This window comes from Rhagoletis zephyria, unplaced genomic scaffold, assembly GCF_001687245.7.
Source record: "Rhagoletis zephyria isolate East Lansing unplaced genomic scaffold, Rhagoletis_zephyria_1.1 Rzeph_scaffold_01222, whole genome shotgun sequence".
NCBI lineage: Eukaryota > Metazoa > Arthropoda > Insecta > Diptera > Tephritidae > Rhagoletis > Rhagoletis zephyria.
This window is the reverse complement of record NW_016158306.1, coordinates 18,910-42,217: the sequence shown is the minus strand read 5'-3', so window position 1 is coordinate 42,217 and position 23,308 is coordinate 18,910. Positions and strand designations below refer to the sequence as shown.

General features: G+C 35.8%; 2 protein-coding genes across 3 annotated transcripts in view; one reads left to right on the top strand and one right to left on the bottom strand.

Moving 5' to 3' along the window:
• LOC108363233 (NIF3-like protein 1) overlaps positions 1-23,308 on the top strand; it is a 60,515-nt gene that overhangs the window by 25,066 nt on the left and 12,141 nt on the right. The gene's annotated exons all lie outside the window — the stretch shown is intronic.
• LOC108363231 (solute carrier family 10 member 6) lies at positions 8,885-10,570 on the bottom strand. Its single transcript, XM_017616524.1, has 2 exons — positions 9,464-10,570; positions 8,885-9,380 (listed from the first exon to the last, which is right to left on the bottom strand). The coding sequence occupies exons 1-2, from the start codon at positions 10,505-10,507 to the stop codon at positions 8,991-8,993; spliced, it is 1,434 nt and encodes a 477-aa protein (XP_017472013.1). The 5' UTR covers positions 10,508-10,570; the 3' UTR covers positions 8,885-8,990.

Below are 23,308 nucleotides of genomic sequence, written 5' to 3'. Positions count from 1 at the left end.
ATCTCCTCATCAGACTTCCTCAACTGGGATTCGATCCAACGACCGCAGCCGCCTAAGCCAGTAGTCTTACCCACTGGCATAAGTTCTCCACGTAAACTGTTGTTGCTTTTTCCACTTTTTCATTTCTTAAGTGCAGCTGTTCCGCTGGCCTTCCGCCCTCAGGGTTATAGATCAAGAAGATGGGTTGCGCATAAACTTTGTGGACCTGTGCCTTCCGAGGTTTAACTTCTGACATAACTTCAAGGTCTTTTTCCTCGACAGGAATAACTGGGACAACGAACGACCTAAACCCCTGAAGGACAGCCACTTCTGGTATAATAACGGCTCAAAGACTGACCACGGCGTCGGAGCAGGAGTCCACGGCATACAACCCAGACTGCTCCTTTTCACCAGCATGGGGCAGGGTAACTCTGTCTTTCAGGCTGAAGTTCACGCCATTGAACTTTGTCTGAGGCAGTATATAGAAAGTGAGGCACAGTTGAAGAAGTCTGATGAGATGTGGGCAACTCCGAAATATCAGCTATAACTTCTATCAAAATGTAAATTGCTGTTTTTTTAACTAATTTATGATGGTAACTCCAAAGACTGGAGAAGTTTTCAATTTTGTCAGAACAATCTGAAGAATCTGTGTCCATCCCTTCGGCTTATGGAATAGCGTTAACCCTCATAATCTCTTATTTTTCTAACGGCATTCATTCACGCAATCTTATTGGAAAAATTAATTTTTTTAAATCTCGGGTCTAAAATTGCCGCAATGGCCAATGGAGTTACGCATTCTACAGCACTCATCCTTTTATTCATTTCTTTCAATAAATTGTTTTGCATCTCCTTGGCTAGACCATCCTCAAAGTGCATAACTTGTATTTTAGAGGTGAGACAGTGAACTAAATGTATTATTTTACTTTTTATTGCATTCTATGTATCCCCCGATACCTCCTTTATCGCTGCTTCTAATGGGTGGAGACGGGAAATGATGCCAGCAACATATCCATTAGGTATTTCAGGAGTCGTCACGTGTTTACGATGGTAATAATGGAATTACGTAATTCCATAAATCGTTCCAACATATAAAAAGTAGAATTCCAGCGAGTTGGTACATCCTTATCGGCGTTTTTCCAATGTTGGACTCTGGCCGCAGTTCATCGCTTGCCACACAACTTTTTTGAACCATTTAAAACGGCTTTACATTTTGTAACAAAATTTTTGAATTGTGGGAATTCTAACGCTGATTTAGCCACTAAATTCAACACGTGGGCAAAACACGGTATATGGTATTTCTTTCCAAAAGCTAACGTAACTGATTTTATCATATTGGCAGCATTATCAGCAACAACTGCTGAAATTTTAACTTGATTCACACCCCAATCTTCTTCAAAAATTTCTCGCTTATATATTCAGATGTATGCTTTTGATCAAGTTCGAAGACACCAAGAGTTAACGAGTGGAGTTTAATGCCCTCACCGAAATGCGCAGTGACTTCCAACAAACTCTGCATTTGTGTATCGGACCAAATATCTGTTGTCAATGTTATGTGCTTCTTTTTTGAAATGTCTTCTTTAATATTCTTGGATAAGCTTTCACATTCCTGATCCAACCATCGAGTGAAAGATCGCCTAGATGGTATTTTGTAAAGCGGTGCGATTTCCCTTAATAGACATTTAAAACCTGTGAAATAGTGCAAGTATTTACTGAAGTAAATTATAAAATGAAAGTTATATGGTACTAGCTTATACCCAGGGGTTTCACCCCACGTTTTTACACAAATATGAAAAATAATTTAATGATGTTATATTTTATATCTGTGCCCATTTTGTTATAGCTCATTATTTTTTAAGCGAGTTAAGGTATTTAGGCCGTTTAAAACTATGAAATTATAAAATCTCGTGTGCGCGCTAGGCATACGAAAGATATCAATCCCTCTAAGTTTACCTTAAAATGGTTCCAGGGATACGACACATGAACGTGTAAACTTCTTGAAGGTGCCACGGCGGGTTCTAATATTTCCAACTCAAATTTAGTAACCTGGCCTTGATAAAATACCACTTCTCATTACTGTAGCAAGTGCCTCAAGAGGTAGGTATGCATCATGAGAGCTTTAGATTATAAGGTTGAACCCGGCTCTCCCTTTTCCATTAAATGAAATTTTTTCTGTCAACACGGCACTTATAAAATAAATCTCCATAACAAATTTAAAATACTTCCAGAGATTTTCTATCCTTCCAGAGATATGTATTAAGAAATTTTTATGAATTATGTATGGAAGGCGACATGCCTCCTTTTTTAATACCTCATATTTTTTCCATGAGCAATTGATACATTTTGTATACACAACTCCATACCAAGTTCCAGTATTCTTCCAGATATGTGGCAAGAAAATGTCAATTTGTACAGGAAGTGCCACGCCCCTTTTTCTTATAACCCTAATCTTCTTCCATGAATTTTGATTTGATTTTACATACCCCAGTACCAAGTCCCAGTACTCTACCATGAACACCTCTAGAGATATGCGGTATAAAAAGTAAATTTGTACGGGAGGTCCTCTGCAATAAACACCTCCAGAGATATACAGCATAGAAAAATCAATTTGCATGAGAGTTGCCACATCACCTTTTCCATTTTTCCCCATGAGTATGGTATTAGTTTCATATACATACATACATATGTATTTCCATACCAAGCTCGAGTACTTTACCCCAAATATTTGAAGAGATATGCAATATGAAACTTTTAGTCAGTATGGGAGGTGCTACGCCTTTTTTCCAAAAACGTCCATTTTTCTCCGTGAGTATGAATATGATTTCACACAGTGTTGAAAAAATGTTAATCTCATTAACGATTAAAAATTAACGATTAAAATGTTAATCGCGTTTGAAGGTTAAAATTAATTAGTCGTAATCAACTGTACGATTAATGATTAAATTTTTAAGGCGTTAATCACCAAACCTACTTGATCATATTAAGAGTTAATGATTAAACATTTATTTTTTTAATCGCGGTTACGATTAACTGTTTAGTCAGATTAAAATTAATCGTGATTAACTGTAATCAGATTGAATTTAATGTAATTAACTAATTGATTAAAAAATCAATCCATTAATGCCAACATTGATTTCACATCACATGCATATCTCTATACCAAGTTCCAGTTCTCTCCCACAAATACTTCCAGAGATATATAGGTAATATGAAAATTTCAATTTGTAAGTGAGGGGCCTTGAGTTATCGGAATTACTTTCAGTTTAAGACCATCCTTGCGAAATCCGTAGTAAGTGTACCAAATTTCGTTCTGATCGGGAAACCGTTTAAGGAATTAGCCTATTTTTCAATCCAGGTCATAAACCATCTGTGAGCAAAATTTCATTTTCAAACAGGTGGAAATTCCTAAAAAAGTAGCCTATTTTCCAATCTAGGCCATAAGATATCTGTGTGCGAAATTTCATGCAAATCTGTTCAGTCGTTTCCGCGTATTAATTGGCAGCTCTTCCAAAAAATTTGCCTATGTTCCACTGTAGGTCATAAGCTTTATGCTTGCGAAATTTCATGCAAATCCGTTCAGACGTTTCCGCGTATTAATTTAATTAAACTTTGTTAGAAGGTGGCAGCTCCTAAAAAAAGTAGCCTATTTTGCAACCTAGCTCATAAGCTATCTGTGTGAAAACTTCCATGCAAATCAGTTCACCCATGTTCGCGTATTAATTTAAATTAAACATTTCTAACAGGTGGCAACTCTTAGAAAAAGTAGCCTTATTTCCAACCTAGGTCATAAGCTATTCGTGTGCAAATTGTCATGCAAATCCGTACAGTCGTTTCCGCGTACTAATTTAATTCAACTTTTTTAACAGGTGGCAAATCTTAAGAAAAGTAGCCTATTTTCCAATCTACGTCATAAGCTATCTGTGTGCAAATTTTCATGCAAATCCGTTCAGTCGTTCCCGCATATTAAATAAATTGAACTTTTTTAACAGGTGGCAACTCTTAAAAAAAACAGCCTAATAACCAATCTGGCCCATAAGCTATCTGCGTACAAAATTTCATGCAAATCCGTTCAGTCGTTTCCGCGTGATGATTTCCCAAACATCCAAACGTACAAACATTCACATTTATAATATTAGTAAGATAAGATTAGTAAGATTACCTTCGCCTTCAACAATACTCATGGGTTGATTGTCTTTGCAAATCATATGCAGAATACAATTATTAATTTGTCTTGCTTTGCTTCCAGATGTACCGTACGATTCCACATTCTGAAAGCTGGAAACAATTGAACCTTGTCGTTTGACAGGTATAACAAATATTTTACAAATATTGTAATGCTGTCCAAACAGCACTTTTCTTTTTTGGCACCATTTTCATTTGAAACAATCACAAAATGTCTATTATTTCTATTCTTTACCACCACTTTCAAAATGATTGACTGAACTCAATACCAACGGCGTTACCATTTTACTTCAAGTACATTACATCATTTCCCATCAACTACAATTCTTTCTCAAATCTATAGCCTTGAATTTGTATTTAAATTTTTGGGAAATTGTGAGTTAATTGTTAAATCCATGCATCGGACAAAGAAATCGATGCATTGGAAATGTCGAATACCATTCGATGCATCGAAATTAAGCGATGTATCACACTAAAAAAAAAATATCGATGTTCGGTGCATCGATGCATATCGGCCATCCCTAGTTATACACAGGTACATATATATTTACATATGTACATTTCCTTCATATATGATTATGTATCTTTGACCCAGAAACTTTATTAGAAATGCGAAAAAAAATTAAATCATAACTTATCTCGAAAGCCATAATTTCTAAAGTATTATAAATTATTTAAGAAAGATAAAGTTCGATGTGTTTATTTAATTTCATGTATAGTAAATAAATTTTGCTAGTGTGCATACATACATATGTACGTACATGTGTATAAGGTAGTTTTAATTTATCACATTAAAAAATCGATTGATATCATAAAGGTAGGTTATAAATTTGTATACACTTTTAGTAAATAGAATAGCTTTTTTTATATACTATGTATTAAGCAGCGATAAGATCCCAGACACGCACTGTTTGTATTTCTTAATTTCTTTCCGAGATCAAATCCAGATAAAAATTTTTAGAAATTTTCATTTATTTAGCTTTAGATAAACTTTTTATGAAAGGAATTTAGTCGACTTTGAATATCAATTCAATTAATGAATAACATATCGTCGTTTAAAGTACAAAACCGCGTATCGTCATTCTGCAAAACCGCTTAACTGCCATTGGCTGCCAAAAATTGGATTTTCTCACACAAGCTCTTGGCTCAATCCTTAACCATTCGTTCTGATATATACTAGCCAGAAATGCGATTGCTTTATAAAAAATATAACCATTTTGAAATATGAGTGTTTTTACTCTCTAGAAAATAATTTATGCAACCTCACATACACGGTTTTGCATTATCTTCATAAGCGGTTTTGCATTTTGTTGATACGCGGTTTTGTACTTTAAACGACGATATTCACTCTTTATATAAAGTTCCCAAAAATTCAAAAATATTTATCAAAATGTTAAACTTTTTATTCAGAACTACTATAAAGATTGCGAGTATGCAGCTTTGCAGCCTATTCAATTTTGAGAATTTTTTGCACATTTTACCATATTGACACCTCCTAACCATACCATGCTAGGTCATTACCCTGTGGGGAAAATCTCTAGTTCTGAACTGGGGCGCTTCTAGTACATTTAGACCCAGTACTGGTTCGCCATAAATCTCTTTTGCATGCAAGCAACTGGCGAATTTAACATGGCGGTCTCCTAGGAAGTGTCAATTGCCCCCCGCTGCATCCCTTTTTCGATAGTCCCGAACTAGTCCTAAATTCTATAGTTCCGAACCAGTTCTAAAATCGACAGACGAAAGAAAAAGGTATCATGATTTTTCAATCTTTTCGGTTCTTCCGTGTGCGATTTTACATTATTTTCAAAGAAACATTTTTTCAAATATGAAATTAAATTTGTTTGAATGATTGTAAGAAATGTACGTTTACATACCTTTGGCTGTAGCTGACTTTGCAGAGGTGTTCGCTATTATTGGTTAGATTCCAGACGGTAGAGGTGCAAAACTATCGATAGTCAGACCATCGATAGTTTTCGATATTATTTTCAAAACTATCGATATATCGTCGATAGTATCGTATTTATATGGTTTTGGCTCAATTTTCGTATGAAGATTTCCTTAAGAATATATTTCGAAACTACGTTTGGATATTCTTGTAAACTACTCTACACTTTTTTTAATTGTTTAACCGTTAAGTTAGAAGTAAAGTTATTGAAAATTTGAAATGAATTGAAATGGAAAAAAATTGGGCATACTGAAATTTTATATTTGTGGTTTTAGATATCCTCCGTCATATATAAGGCATTCGTCAAGTAAATTTCAATTTTAGAAGAAGAACCCATTTTTTATCTGAGAAGTAATGGTTTTTATTTACCTCTTCTTAAATAGTAAATAGTGGTGCGTAGATAATATTGAAAGTTTTTGTATAAATTAATTTGTATCAGTTTTTTAGCGGTATTTTAAGAGATGCAAGGTTTTCCGTCATTTTCGAAATTTGACATTACTCTTTTAAAAAAGTAGCAACCAAATTTTTAGTTCAACTTGGATGTTTAAGAGAAATGAAAAGAAAAGAAGAAATAAAACTAAAATAAATACTGAATCACATGTCTGTCGGACTATCGATAGGACCAAAAAACAATCGATAGTAGGGAAAAATAAAAAACATCGATACTATCGATAGCGCCATCGATAGTTTTGCACCTCTACCAGACGGCCCCCAGATGTTAATATGTTAACACAAAGCTTTGTTTTGTATTACCAAACTATGAAATAGCATCTGCGAAGCACAGAATAGAAGCGTATTTGAACGAAAAAGCCGCCGAACACATATCTATGTAAAGTAAACAAGCCCCCCGCTGCATCCCTCATTCGATAGTTCTGAACTTGTTCTAAATTCGACACATAAGATCTAGTTTGTTCTGCATCCCTTTTTCTATAGTTCCGAACCATTTCCAAATTCGTCACTTTAGATATCGATTTCTAGTTCCTTTTTGGCGATAAAGAACTAGTACGGAACTAGAAATTTGATTCACTAGTCCGCGGTTTCCCTGCAGGATAGAGATTAAGGCAAACTTAGTATAGTAGTTTCGAAGCGTCGAGTTATATAAAAAAAAAAAAAAAAACGCAAAAGCAGTCTCAAAAAAAAATCCCAAAACTGAACGCGATTTTTTAGCAGGTTGCAATTTGCACTTCATTAGAATAAAATTAAATGGGCTATAAAACTGCATGCATACTCGAAAATTTTCTAGAAATTCTGAATGAAAAGTTGAGAATTTTTTTTAACTTTTGTGAACTTTATATAGAGTGTGAATCTTTGATTTATATGGTTTATTTTATAGAATGAACTATATTTTCATGAATAATTATTGCGAATAATTTTTCATGAAAACAATTGTGAATATTATATTGGAACAGGTGTACACTTTCATTTGTCGCCTAGTGTATATGTATCTCTTTTGTTAAAAAAATTTCTCAGAAAGCTTTGTTGAGCGCTTTGTTTGCCGTTGTGTGATTCACCCTGAATACTTTTCGTATGGGCAAACATAAAAATTAATAATAATAAATTTTGCGAGCGTTTAAAGAACACTCGTGCTAATGTGACCGATAGACAGAGGATTGATTGCTTTAAAGTATTTTAGGTCACATATGCTACGTACATAACATATAAGTATGACATTACAATGAGGTAAGAAAGCGAGTGTGACAATTCAACTATGCCAGTCCTGATAAATCAGCTGTAAGAATCCGTGCTTTAAATCCTGATTTTTTATGTTTTTTTTTTGCTATTTATTTTAGATTTTGGTGTTAATTTTTCAATTATCGTTGAAAATCGATTGTAATTTGAGTAGTCCACTTGCAAGCAGCGTTATGTGATTTTATAGAAGTAAGGCATAAATTAAAAAAAAAACTACGACAACAAGTAACATCCAAACTGTATTTTTTTTTTATTACCTGAAAATTTGGATAAATGAGAGCCTAATAACATTAAAAAATAAAATTGCAGTATGGTAGTTTTTGGAAATTTTATATTAAAAAATTTAATATAGTAAGTCTTGAAACAGTAACTTTTACATAGCGATCTTTTTTAGCTTTTCGCGTTCTCTCCTCCATGAAGATTGGTCTGCTTCTTTTTTACGACCTCTTCCACTAAGCACCGAAACTACCACGTTTTCTTGCAGTTTTCTAAGTTCATACGAAGATGGAAACTTGAAAGTGTATAAATAAGTACATACATATTATAGCGACTTTCGCAAGAGTAGTTAACATTTGATGATATTTTTTTCAGAATATAGAAAGATTTTGCACCTTGTTGTTAGTGGACATGGAACTACTTTAAATACTGGTACGTTACCCAACAAAAATTAAAATTCTAAAAAAATTTACATAGCGCACTTTGCAAGTGGACTACTCATTTTTGTTGGCTAAATATTTGCTTAGGGTGATACTAAAAAAAATTGCCATGCCAAAACTGAGTAGCGCTATAGCTATACACACACTCTAAAAAAAAATGTTTAGATTTCCTAGCTAAAAGGTAGGTTACTGATTTCCTACCTTATTGTTCGCGAAATTACATGCTCGATTATTCAAAGAATAGTTTGTTTAAATTTCGGATTTTTCGGAGTGTAATATAGCTGCTGTGGTGTGCATAAATTTACTACGAAAGTGTGTACAAGCCACAAAATACACATCTGCTGTTTGATTTCACCCGTTGACTTGTGTAAAGCCGCTAACAGAAAGGATTTTTACACACAAAAATATGTAAATGAGAAAAATACATATTCATCGTGTAAATTTACCAAAAAATTTAAAAATAAACAAAAGTATGCTCGGATTATAGTCACATTTTTAAACGGATTTTTTGGAGTGTATGTATATATAAAATGCAACAACATTTAGTTGAGGGTGTTTAAATGCGCGACTTTGATGGTTGTAACTGGGCTACTATCTTTAAATTCGCTCGATACATTATCTACCAATTCCACCTTAGATTCAAAAGCATCATCATCTACATTGTTATTCCAACCAAAGAAACGACGAATCGCATAAATGACAAGCATCATGATCAGTGACAGTAGCGCCGCCGTAATGGGCACAATAAGGGACATGTCGGCTCTAACTTCGTCGAAAGTACGTTGCAGCAGCACTATCGGCACCGTCATATTCAAGACACTGGTTTCAATGGAGATTGTCAGTGCATCCGTTGCCGAACAGCGGAGTAGTTTTGATATACCGAACGCCAGCGTGTAACCAATGATAGGCAGAAAGACAGTAGCTAAGAAAATCTGTGTGAAGTAGCAAAACAAAAAGCAAGTTAACCAAATAACTCATAAACAAACTGTGATAGTTGGTGTCATGGAGTACTCACCCAAATAGTCAGCAATTTGAAGGCAAACGCATTTATGCCAATCGTCATGCCGATAAGCGCCAAACTGAGACATGCACAGAACGGTTTTAAGAAACGAAAAATCAGATTTGTGGTTTTCGGTAATAAAAATCGTAGTAGCATTCCCAAACCGATCGCGCAGATAAGCGCCACAGCGCCGATAGCAAGATCCGCAAATGGCACAGCCAATTCTGTATGTCTGAACATGGTGTGCGTCAGTATAACAATCCACAAGGGGAACATAGCTAGCGACATGAGGCTATTTATGGTCGTCGTGGCAATGGATAGATTCACATTACCTTTCAGAAAAAGGCAGCATATATTGGCTAAGCCACCGCTGGGCGAGAGTGCTGTGAAGAAGAGTGCCAACTGCAGTTCCTTCTGTTTTGGTAGAAACAAGTAGCCGAGTGCTAAAGCGAGTGCAGGCATTAAAATGTAACTGGTACAAAATCCGATTGAGACGGTCACTGGCCGCAAAACTATCGCTTTCAAGCGTTCTAAATTCAATACGCCTCCTAAGTTGAGGAACATCAATAGCAACAGCACAGAGGCCGTATAGCTGAATATTTTCTCATCCAACCGTTCCTTGCGCGCAACAGTAAGCGTCACATCGCCTGGTGAACGTTCTACAGCGTCGCCATTGCTCGGATGTAGTGTCACATATAGATGTGTGAAGCCAAAGTGGCGTGTCAACACTGGCACTTCACCCTGCCATGAAGCTGGATTACCCGCGAATTCTGCGCGTTCTATACGTTTTTCCACATGTACCCATTTGGGATTATCCGAATTCACTTCAAAATGAAAATCGTTTCCCGTACTCAAATCCACATCGAAAATTGTTACATTTACATACTGCGTCAGTTGCGAAATGGTTAAGAGCAGTTCGGTGGCACCTTCTTCGAAGCTAAACTGCCATGCGCCAGCATTCTGGCCATATTGTCCTTGAACTTCGTTAAAACACTTTGTCACGCAAAGAAGAGCAATAAATATCTTCGCTGACCACTTAACTACACCGACTTGTTTCATGTTCTTTTTACTTACAAATGAATTGAACTCCCGCTGCAAAGTATACGATATGTACACCGTTCATCTTATCATACCACGAAATATCAGAGACCATACATTTAGACATGTCTATAACAACAACGGGAGTATAAATGGGTTGATTGCACCCCGCGATAGCCGTCAACAAATCAACCACAAAGTAGCGGATTATTTAATACCCAGGAGAAGAAAAATCAAGTACTAAATATGGAAGTTTTTGTTTATTTCCTGTTCAAATTAGGCAAATGTGAGAGAGAATGGAGAAGATTTTTTAAGAACATCTTCTTTCTTGGCGCTGTAAGCGCCTCAGCGGTTTTGGCCGAGTTCAAAACAGCACACCAGTCGTTTCTCTTCTGTGCCAACTGACGGCAATTGGAAATGCCAAGTAAAGCCATTCCTTCTCCACCTGGTCTTTCCAGAGACCAGAGAAGGCCTTCCTCTTCCTCTGTTAGCAGATACTTTCAGAGCTGTAGCGTTTCTGTCCATTTGAACGACATGACCTGGCCAGCGGAGCCGCTATGTCTACACTGAACCAAAAATCCATCTCTGGATCAAAGAAAAACTTTCCTTACTTTAATGTCGAAAATTCTTCCGAATGAGTAGAAAATTCTCCCGAATGAGAAATTTTTCTTTGGAATGTGTAAAAACGTACATACACGAAAATATGGCACCGTGGATGTAATCTATCACTTTGAAGAAATGCTGGGCATGAAAAGAGGATAAAACTTCTTTAGTGCTATTTCGTTCCCATTTTTCTTTATTTTGATTGCTGTTTTCCTTCAATTAAGAGAAGTTTTTTTTTGAGTGTATATCGTTATATTTAAAGCTCATACAGCTCAGCTTTAAATCGAATCTTTCAATCTAAAACTCCAAGAGCCGCTTAATCAGATGGTTTCATTGTCCATGCCTCCGCATCACATACCAGCACAGGCATGATGAGCGACTTATAGAGGNTTTTGATTGCTGTTTTCCTTCAATTAAGAGAAGTTTTTTTTTGAGTGTATATCGTTATATTTAAAGCTCATACAGCTCAGCTTTAAATCGAATCTTTCAATCTAAAACTCCAAGAGCCGCTTAATCAGATGTTTTCATTGTCCATGCCTCCGCATCACATACCAGCACAGGCATGATGAGCGACTTATAGAGTGTGATTTTTGTACGACGAGAGGGGACTTTACTTCTCAATTGGCTACTCAGTTCAAAAGTAGCACTTGTTTGCGAGAGTGATTCTCACTTGGATCTCAAGGCTGACATTTAGTCTGTTCGACAAGCTGATAATTATTGCAAATTATCAGGTTCTGGCGTTCGCGTACACAAAAAGCTTGCAAAGTAGGGGAGATTGAGAGCGCAAGGTGACAGTTGACTTGGAGGAGAAGTTGAAAAATTTTTACCAGTAGCAATTAGCCCGTAAGAAAAACAGTTGATCAAAGTCATCTGCTTTCAATTTATGAAAATTTATTTTGATTTTTATACCCGAGCTCACTTGTGCACAAGGGTATAGTGATTTGTAACAACCAAAACGAATCGAGATAGATATAGACAAATGTATACATAAATGCTCAGAGTGAATAGAGAAGTCGATTAAGCCATGTCTGTTTGTCCGTCCGTCCGTGTACACAATAACTCGAGCAAAAGTTGAGATATCTCAACGAAATTTGGTATGTAGGTTTCCGTTAATCCAAGGTAGGTTGGTATTGAAAATGGGCGAAATCGGACAGTAACCACGCCCACTTCCCATATAACGGTAATTTTCAGAAATACGAAAACTGCGATATTTTAGTAACTACTATTTATTTACAATAATTTTTAGACGAAAAATAAGAATATTATAAATTTTTGGGAAACGGGCGTAGCCACGCCCACTTATGGGTTACATTTGCATATCTTGGTAACCGCTGCGCCAATTTCTTCCAAACTTGGCACAGTTGTTGGGCCTTGGTACAACATACTAAATGGCCGAAAATTTAAAAAATCGGACAATAACCACGCCCTCATCCCATATAACGGTAATTTAGAGAAATACAAAATCTTCGATGAATCAGTAAATATTAAAGCTAATTTATTCAAAATTGATGTTTGCCACAATTCCTTACCAAGAAATACGTTTATTGTAAAATTTAGGAAAATGGATGTGGCACCGCCCACTTATGATCACATGTATATCGTAACCGTTATACCAATTTGTACCAAACTCGGTATGGTTATAAAAGCAAACCGTTGAAAATTATTGAAATCCGACTAAAATTACGGTCGCTTTTCATATATCGGTAAATTTCAGAAATGCTTGAAACTGGAACATTTCGAAATTTAAGGACGCTAATTTACTCAAAATTGATACACCCCCGCTTACCATCTAGCGTTAGTTTTCGGAAAAGTGAAAAAAACATATATTTAATACTTGCGCCGGGTATTTAATGTTCGGCTCCGCCCGAACTTAGACTTTCTTACTTGTTATGTTTAAAATGCCACATTAGAACTGCAACTGCTTCGAAATAAAGCAAATACTCATTTTTACTTACGTTTGCTTAGCAGATAACTCAAGACGAATATTAAATTTATATTCTTTTCATGTTTTGAGTTTCCTGCTTTTGTATGTAAACAAAATATCGATCAGCTGTACTTAAAACTTGCAAGTTTTTGCAAATTTTTCGTTCGCGTACTTTTTGGATATTTTCCAATTTGAGAGATAATCGTTCGTTACTCTCTTGCAAGTTGCTGCTGTCTATTTTGCACTGGAGATCTATTCGAACAGATTCTTTATAATCGTTGTTAATGCTGGTTCCCAAATAAACGAAGTCGTCTCCTTTTTCACACATGTAACTGTGGAGGCCAATACGCTTATGCTCTGACTACTGGTGCGATGACAGGAGATATTTCGTTTTGTCCTCGGTCCCCACCTGGCCCATTCGCTTTGCTTCTCTATCTAATACCGAGAAGGTAAAATATGGTTTTACAATTTCCACACAAGATATTATTTTTATCAAATTTCCATTACCATTAATTGTAATCTAATCGACCATCGAATGTACGGTCAGTGGTCATAAAAATCTGAGTATTTCGTTGTCAAACAATTGATTACAACTGCTTCTTTAAGTAGGTAATAGTTCAGGTGCACATTTAAGGTTTTATCGGTCTTAGTAAAATTGATGACGCATAATTCAAAATACAATTTCTTTTTGGATAACTTTCCCTGTAAATGCAGTTTGAAGTTGAAAATTTGGGTTCTTGTGGCATTTGCATATGTAGGTGAGCCATTCTTTTTTAAGTCGGAGGGATTTCGTAAAAAAATTATGTCATGTCTCCGATTCGCTTCAAATTTTTTTGTATACATGAAATAAGCTAACACGTGTTCGAGGAATTTTTTTCTTCGGAGATATGATCTGTCAAAGTTTGCATTTTTTCGTGATTTTGACTAATCATGTACTTCAAATCGTTATATCTCGGGTTCCGCTGATCGTAGAGGCTTCATCTTAACGTCATTTTAAAGCTAAGAAACGGGCTTAACATTTCTATTTATAAGGTGGTCAAGATTGTCCTAAAGCTAACTTGGCTTTTAACAGTTGAATTTTTTGAAGTTGTTTTGAATATGGAAGACCAGTAAATTAGGAATTTAAAGTTATACCATCGTAATCCTTGTTTAATCTATATATATAAAAATGAAATGTTTTTCCGCGATGCCTGACCAAACGGCTGAACCGATTTCAATTCTGTAAAAAGTACTTTTTTGGACCTTCTGTGTGGAAGGTTTTTCGATTTAAAAAAAACTTAAATTTTTTGTTGTTGCCGCCAAATGAAGAACGCTGAGACATCACGATTTCACAATTTCATTGAGTTTTCTGTACATTAAATGTCACTAAACTACTGAACGGCTAGCCCGATTTGGTTCATATTTGGAACATATGTCAGTATCTTGAAAGGAAATACTCCTACCAAAAATTTGCTGGGGTCAGGATATTCCTAAAAATTACATGTACTTCCTGATTTGGCTCATATTTAGAAAACAATTTAGCAAATTTTAAAGAAATATTTGGACTTAAAACTTACACGATAGGTGGCTCTGTGGCCGAGATATCTCTTAACATTATTTTACGCTAAGAGAACGATATATCTACTATAGTTTTGTGAAAGTATGTATGTATGTATGTATGTATGTGCCAGGTTGCAGCCTAAACGGACGAACAGAATCGAACAAAATTTGACATAGTATTGCCATGACACCTGGACCTATAATAGGATAAAAAAATGGGCCATAACTTCGGAACTATAAGTCACATGAACTTGAAATTTGGTATACAGTCATATATATGATAGGTGCTTATAGTATGGTATAAATAAATGTGTTGGTAAAAGGGGCGTGGCACATCCCATAGCCGTGAAATTTTTTATCAGCTCTAACTTGGGAACCATAAGCCCCACAAACTTTAAATTTGGTATGCAGGCACAGCTATGGTAGGTGCTTTTAGTAAGGTGTATATGAATGAGTTTATAAAAGGAGGCGTGGCACATCCCGTAGTGGTGGAATTTTTTATCAGCTATAAATTCGAAAGCATAAGTCACCAGAACTTTAACTTTGGTATGCAGGCTTAGCTATGGTAGGTGCTTATAGTAGGCTGAAAATAAATGAGTTTGTAAATGGGGGCGTGGCACATCCCATAGGCGTGGAATTTTTTATCAGCTATAACTTCGGAATCATAAGCCCCACGAGCTTGAAATTTGGTATGCAGGTATACATATGGTAGGCGCTTATAAAATGATATATATAAGTGAGTTTTTAAAAGGAGGCGTGGCACATCCCGTAGGCGTGGAAGTTTTTATCAGCTATAACTTCGGAATCATAAGCCCCACGAGCTTGAAATTTGGTATGCAGGTATACATATGGTAGGCGCTTATAAAATGATATATATAAGTGAGTTTTTAAAAGGAGGCGTGGCACATCCCGTAGGCGTGGAAGTTTTTATCAGCTATAACTTCGGAATCATAAGCCCCACGAGCTTGAAATTTGGTATGCAGGTATACATATGGTAGGCGCTTATAAAATGATATATATAAGTGAGTTTTTAAAAGGAGGCGTGGCACATCCCGTAGGCGTGGAAGTTTTTATCAGCTATAACTTTAAAATCATTAGTCACATGAAATTGAAATTTGGTATGCAGACATATCTTTGGTAGGTGTTTATAGTAAGATATATATTAATGTGTTAATAAAAGGGGGCGTGTCAAATCCCACAGGTGTGGAATTTTTAACCAGCCATAAATTGGGAACCAGTCGGCCTCTGTGGTATAGTGGTAAGCAGTGCGCGCATTCACTCATCAGCACCTGGGTTAAAGCCTTGGTCAAAGCAACATCGCAAAAAAAATATAGAAAAAGGTTTTTTCTCAAAAGCGGTCCTCCCTCGGCAGGCAATGTCATACCTCTGAGTGTATTTCTGCCATGAAAACCGCTTCTCATAAAAATAAATCGCCGTTCGGAGTCGGCGTAAAACTGTAGGTCCCTCCGCTTTGTGTGATAACATCAAGGCGCACACCACAAGTCGGAGGAGAAGTTCGGCCAAACACTAACATATGTGTAAGCGCCATCCTATTATTACTGTATTGTGAACGGATATGTAAAACTGTTTTTTGAAACTTTACAGTCTTTAGACCATCTTGAAATGGAAAGATTAAATCATTTTATTGATCCCGCAATGCTGTTAAACGAAACATGTGCATGTATAATGAATAAACCTTTTTCTGAAATAAGCATTCTACAGGAAAAATTCAGCTATACTAAGGGCCGGTTACGCAATGTTTGGTTAACACTAATCTCCGGTTAAACATAGTTATCGTTGTTACCGACTCCCTGTTGTATGCATGGAGTCGAAGAGGTCGACAACGATGTTTAACCGCAGATTAGTGTTAACCAGACATTGAGTAACCGGCCCTAAAACAGCTAAGCGAATATGAATCTAAACGGTATGTACCATAGTGGACTAATTTTAATTTAAAAATTCTATCGTTACCTTAATCCAGATAATATTAATAATCGAACGAGATTTTTAGTACAGAAAGTGGTGATCAATATATGTTAGTTTAAGTACGATAAATCTTAAAATATGGCTTATAAGGATGGCATAATTTAAAAAGAAAGAAAATAGTTTTTCTCCTCTAATTTATGCTGATCCGAATATTTGTATTGCTATTTTATATTTTGATTTAATTACCCCGAACGACGTCGGGTGCTCTGCTAGTTCTCTATAAAAAAGTGGTTCAAAAAAATCGCGAAAAAATGCAAGCTTTGACCATATCATATCTCCAAAGAAAAAAGCAAAAAAAAAATCCTAGGACGCGTGTTAGCTTATTTCATGTATAGAACCCATAAAAAAATTTAAGCCAATCGAAAGTGTGGCACCAAATTTGGTGTCCGATAGAGCTGTAAAACTATCGATGGTACTATCGAATGGTTCTATTTTTTTGCACTATCGAATGCTCGTGGGCCACTAAAATATTCAGTTCAGTATAATTTAAAGGAGACAAACTATTTTCTTGGTTTACATTAAAGCATCCTTATGAGCTATACTTTTAGCTTTATCGTGCTTTAACTAATATATATTGATCACCACTTGTACTACAAATCTTGTTCCATTATTAATATTAGGGCTGCACTTTTCTGGTAGAATGCTTAATTCGGAAGGAGTTTTATTCATTATGAATGAACCCCTGCAAAAATCGTTGGACCATGTAGTCTATTTGTGGTAAATTGGAGTACTTACAAAAGTGTTCCTCTGTCATGCTGTAGCGGACCAACTCGTGTCTCTGCGCCAGCATATTGTTTGTTATCCGATCACTGCTCGTGTTTTAACGAAACGTGATTGAAGTTGAGCATTTGAAAGCACATTTGCATGTCTGGCTGTAGCTGAACGTGTAGAGATGCTCGCTGTTAGTTCTTAGCTCCCAGCATGTTCGGGTTCGAATGCCGTCAGAGGCAACATGTAATTTTTAATTTTTGTCTTGGTTTTTATTCATTTTGAAAAAGCATTTGAGAAGTGAAGAACAAAAGCGTGTACAAACGAAAAAATATAACAACAATGCCATTCTTAATATGTTGGAGTAGTTTTGTGCTACTCTGATGTAATGCAGGGATGGAGTATATGGTCCTGCCCTAGGACATCGCAATGTTAATTGGACCATATTTTTTATATGAATTGTGGTTAATTTTGGAGTACCCCTTAGTCCTTAGGGAGTACTCTTTACACGCATGCATGGAGTAGTCGCGATTTTTGCAGGGACCTTTTTCGTTTAACAGCATCGCGGGATTAAAAAACGATTTAATCTTTCCATTTCAAAATAATCCAAAGATGGTAAGGTTTCAAAAAAACAACAGTTTTAAATATCTCCCCACAAACATATTCTGAGCGTTCAGAATATATGAGTCCGAAAGGAGTCCTATGTAGGTAAGAAATATGAGTTTCAAAAAAAAAAAATTGTTTACTCTTATATGAATTTTTAGGATCCATATATGATCCAAGTTATGAGCCAGCACCTTGTGCCAATATAAAAACAATAAAGATTTGAAATTTATATCTAAACTTATTTATACAGAAATTGAAAAGAATTAGAAAACAAAAACTGAACAAAATTTAGCTGTATCTGCGACTATTGAATGCATGTTGGAATGTGTATATGCACGTAAGTATGTATGTATGTTATTTGAAAGGAACTTTTGCTGAATGCCTTTGCAAATATAGTGCGTTCAATAAGACTCAAAGAAAAACCTAAAATGAGAGTCCGAATGTAGTAATTTATGAGGCCGATACGAGCCTTAAAAATAGTCTGAAATGTTTCATATATGAGGCCAAAGATCGTTTTAAAAGAGTCCAAAATGAGCCGTATATGAGGCCAGTAAGAGTCCAATATGACTCATATTGAGGCTCATTTGATGTATGAATTTAAGCTCTAATAAGTCGACCTTCGGAGGAAGGGAAAAACCGTCATATCAGACTCTTAAATGAGCTCATTATGAGCGTGATGGCTCCGAAATAGGACTCCTTAAAGACTCATTTATGACTTCAAATGTTTGCTGGGCTAATAGATGAATACATATATGTATGTATAATCCTTTTTTACAAACTTATTTATATATACTTTACTCTGCACACCTCCCATAGATACCTATGTCTGAATACCAAATTTCAAGTTCAGTTGACAATGTATGTATTTGTAATAAAATAACAAATACGATGTTTTGCTTTGACACAGTTGTTATTTTAGTTTAACTAAAATTGACCTTACGAACAGGTGGCAACCCTCTTCTTAATATTCGCAAGCTAAAACCTTCCTAAACCTCTTTCGTCTGACTCCCATATGGTGATACCTATCTATTTCAATTATCTAATTCCAATTATCTAATACCTATCTATTTCAATTATCTAATTCCTTGAGTTTGATTTTTTAAACAGATGGAAATCCTCTACACGTAGTTAAGAAATAAACCTTTTTTATACACATTTCGATTGATATCCATCTCTTAATAATTCATTTAACTTATAAAAAAATTTTAATTCAATTTTTTGCAACTCTTAAAAAAACTAACCCTCTATTAAATAAAATAAAAAAAAAAAAAAACCTCAAACCAACATTTAATTTCAATGAATCTAATTTTGATATTTATTTCCGCGAACAACTTATGGTCGAAGTGGTTATGCTGTCATTAAAATAAAACAGTATACCAAACACGTTCACATTGCAGACAAGAATTTTTTCGATGTTTGCCCTTAGGCGACACCGTGTGGCGGCTCAGTTAAATATTTACCGATTGCAAAATTCTAGTCTTCTTATTTTCTATATTCTTCAATTCTGGGGAGAATCTGAAAAACTACACACAAACAAAGACGCTAGCTCACAAGTTGACGGCGCAAAATGCGTAAAAAAAGCTTTGGCATAGAAAGACTCTGAAAATAGTTGACGGCGAAGAAGGGGTCGTAAGTTTATTTTTGCGGTCAACTATGTTTTCGGGTATAACAGTATACAAATTCTCCAAAGAGTTTTTGGGAATGATGCTGAAGTGGCGGTCCTTGGCCAGGTATGAATCTACTATGTTATGGAGAAAGATGCATCTTTACGCCTCTTTTTTCCGTAAATTTCTTTCCACGCGTCTTTACTCGTGTCTAGTGACGATATGCATGTACGTATTTACATTAGGATGGTTTAACTTTTTTCTATACACCTTCAAAAAAATTCGCCCAATTAGGGATGACTGCGGGACCAAGCGCAAAGGAACATGCAACTAATACCAGTTTTGATCCCTTTATATAGACTGAACTGTTCGGTTTTGTTCGAGCATGTTCTATGAAGACACTAATTGTTCCCCTTTGTACCCGAACGAGTGTAAAACGCGAATAGTCACTTTTAAAAAATAAAAAATAAAATTTGCGCCAGCTGCGATTCGAACCAGGGTCCTCGGGTTTGTTAAGCGAATACCCTCTCTAGTTATGTGCCAACGCCGCACATGTAATTTTATTGACTAAGTGCTTCCCCGAGTGGAGAGGGAGTGAATGCGAGAACTTCTGTGATAAGGTACAACTAGATTATTACCAGAGCTGTGGCGAATGAAGATGCCATAAGATAGGCTATTGAGTCTTTTGACAGTTTCAAATCGCCCGGTTCGTATGGCATTCTACCTGTACTTACCTACCTTTATACCTAACATTCGTAAGGATGGCTATACTATCACCAGAAGCTACAGGCCTATTAGCATGACATCCTTCGTGCTAAAACGTCTGGAAAGATTGGTGGAGTTGGGCATTCGTAGGGAGGTGCTCTCATCACATCCTCTGTCTTTGCATCAACATGCCTATAAGGCGGAGAATCCTGTGAGACGGCTTTACAAAATCTGGTTGAAGATGTATTCTGTACTGGTAAACTGCATTCGATCAATGCTTGCGCAGCGGGTCATCAAGATTCGTGCGGAAGGAGTTCAATATGTCATGTACGGAGCTAATATGAACTGCCGTCAAGGTGGTGTGCTTTACCCTTTGCTATGGTGGTGGTAATTGATTTTCTTCTTGTCACTCTTAATGACTCTGATCTCTGTGCTCAAGCCTATGCGCACGATGTGGCCTGTCTAGTCACGGGCCCATCTTTGCTGGCTGTTTGCAAGAAAGCGCAGACAATACTAAATATGATGGATACTTGGTTTGATAGAAATGGACTCACCGCTAACCTAACGAATATTAGTGTTGTGCTCTTCACTATGAGAAGGTTGGATGGTCTCATTCACCTCACACTTAAAGGAGGCACAATTCAGACTTCTCCCGAAGTGAAGTATCAAGGAGTAATTCTGGATACAAAACTATCGTGGAAATCTTGCGTGGAACACAAGACCTCCAAAGCCTTGGCAGCATGTTGGCAATGTAAACAGGTATTTGGCAAAACGTGGGGTCTGTCACCAAAGGGAATACTCCGGATTTATACCTCTATGATCAGACCCATAACACAGGCCAACAAGGTTTCCTAACCAAGAATCGGACTATACTTTTCCGAAGGTATTTGACGTGCTGACCCCAGAATAGCCCAATCATGTCAGATTTTCGAAATATTCCAACCTAAAAGTACAAAAATCACGGTTTATGAGCACATTTGAGCTCCTGTAACACATATGTCAACTAAGACAATTTCCAAACAACTGTTTTGTCAGAATTGGTGCTGTTTTTTAATGTGTTTATAATGCGCATTTAAAGAAAAATACTAAACAATATTTTTGTGTTCTGTGGAGTAGAACTAGCAAGCTGACAAGTGCTGACGCGAACTAATAATAAAAAAATGCTTAATAATAATTAGATTTTATTAGAGTAATAACAGTTTTTGTTCATTTTTCCAAAATTTAACATTTTATGCGAATTACACGTAGAAATTCGGGATTTATTGATCACGTTAATCTCGAAAACTACTGAACGGATGTGTCAACATTTTTTAATATCTTTATCTTTAGGCCTGAGATTTCTATAGGGTTGTCATCTATCTAAAAAATTATAAGATCCGCACCGTTCGTTGGATTACAGAAAATGTGGTGTCAAATGAATGTGCTTGCCCTTTAGATGTCAAACAATGTATTATTTTTTTTAGTAGGGCTGCCACCATTTTAAAAATTATAATATATTCACAGTTAGCTGGACTAAAAATGGGGTACGAAGTGGAAGGATACGGTCCCCGGATGTGCAGTAAGCTTTTATTTTTTAGTGGGGTTGTCACCTTTTTAAAATTTACTACCTTACATTTTTTGTTAATGATGTGCAATAAATTTTTAGATTTTCGTAAGGATTGCCACCTGTTTGAAATGTCGAAACAAAAGAGTGCTAAGAAATCTTTAGTTTGAATATTTATTTGAGCTATTTTTGAGGAGATTGGTATCAATCGAAATGCGTTTTAAAGGCTTTATTTCATTTAGTAGGGTTGCCACTTGTTAAAAACAAAGCAAATTCAACTTGAATTATGGCAATTAGGTAGTTGAAATAGGTATCACAATATGGGTGCTAGACTAAGGGTTGCATTAAAATGTTTGACTGTGTCTAAAGTACAGCGTTTTATTATCGGTTTTAAATTGGTCTACAACCAAGAAACATGCACACGTCAAAAGCCGATAATAGAAATGCTTAACTTAAGACATAGCTTTATTTGTAATCCAACCTTTAAATATAAAGTGAGCTCTAAAGTTAATGGTTACTTGGTAGGTTCAACGGCCCTAAAGGGGTTTAAGCAAGTTTTAAAGAAGTTTTGAAAAAGGTTATCGTTCAAAGGCAACGTTAAATATGCTGTAAGGGGGAGGCAGGACGTATGGTTTATCTGATCCCAAAAGTTTTACCATAACTTGCTAGTAGCATGAAGAACGTGTGCACCAAGTTTAAAAATTATAACTTCTAGAATTTATGCCAAATTTATGTCAGAAAAAAGTGTTCAAAAATCAATCATCATGTAATTCTAGAAATTCTAGTTCGAACGCTTGGAATTGGGATGAAAATTTGAGAAATTTTTGTAATTTTTGTACAAGGTATGGCATTTGGATTTATATGGGATTTGTTATATAAAAAGCTATACTTTAGTAAAAAAATTAATGAACATTAAAAAAGCAAAATATACTCAGTGCGTGTAGCCCCTACGCGCGGAAGAAGTTAAACTTAATATAGAAAATTCCAGAAAGAAAGAAATGTGCGATATACATACATACACATTAGGCCGCACAGTGCTGTGTCTCCATATAAAAAGTGGGCAAAAATAGAATAATGGACGGATTTGAGTAAAAATTCGTTTCTTGGTGGATTAGAGTACGGAGATTTCAAAAATAATTTTTTTTTACCTACCTCTAACATTTTTCATGAAAACTGAGATCGAAACTGCAAAATTTGATATTCAGAAGTAGTTCCAATACTGAGTAGTTATTTTATTATTTATACAGGGCGTTTTCCTAATAATATTAAAGACTTCAAGGCTTCATTCTATGGCTTAATTCATGGCAAATAAGATTCCCTATATCTCCCTTACGCAAACCCTCTAGGAATGGCAGCTACTTTCATTTTGGTCCTTTTTGACTACAAAATGTTTTTTTAAATTGATTATATCTTTTGGTGTGGATGTCACACGCTTAAAAAATTTGATTCATTCAAGACGACATTAAATACTCAAAAGACAAATATAATTTTGTTTTCCTTTTTATTAGTTACTTCGCACGAACAAGAGTTGTTGCAAAATACTGAATCAAATATATTATATGGAAAAATTACAGAACTCGAACTAGTTGAGGCCGTGTGGCTGA

What these genes read in the sequence shown, in the direction of transcription:
- LOC108363231 (XM_017616524.1), bottom strand. Translation starts at nt 10,507, where the DNA reads ATGAAACAAGTCGGTGTAGTTAAGTGGTCAGCGAAGATATTTATTGCT. An exon ending in TCAAATTGCTGACTATTTGG is followed by an intron (nt 9,381 to 9,463) that starts GTGAGTACTCCA and finishes TACTTCACACAG; the next exon opens with ATTTTCTTAGCTACTGTCTT.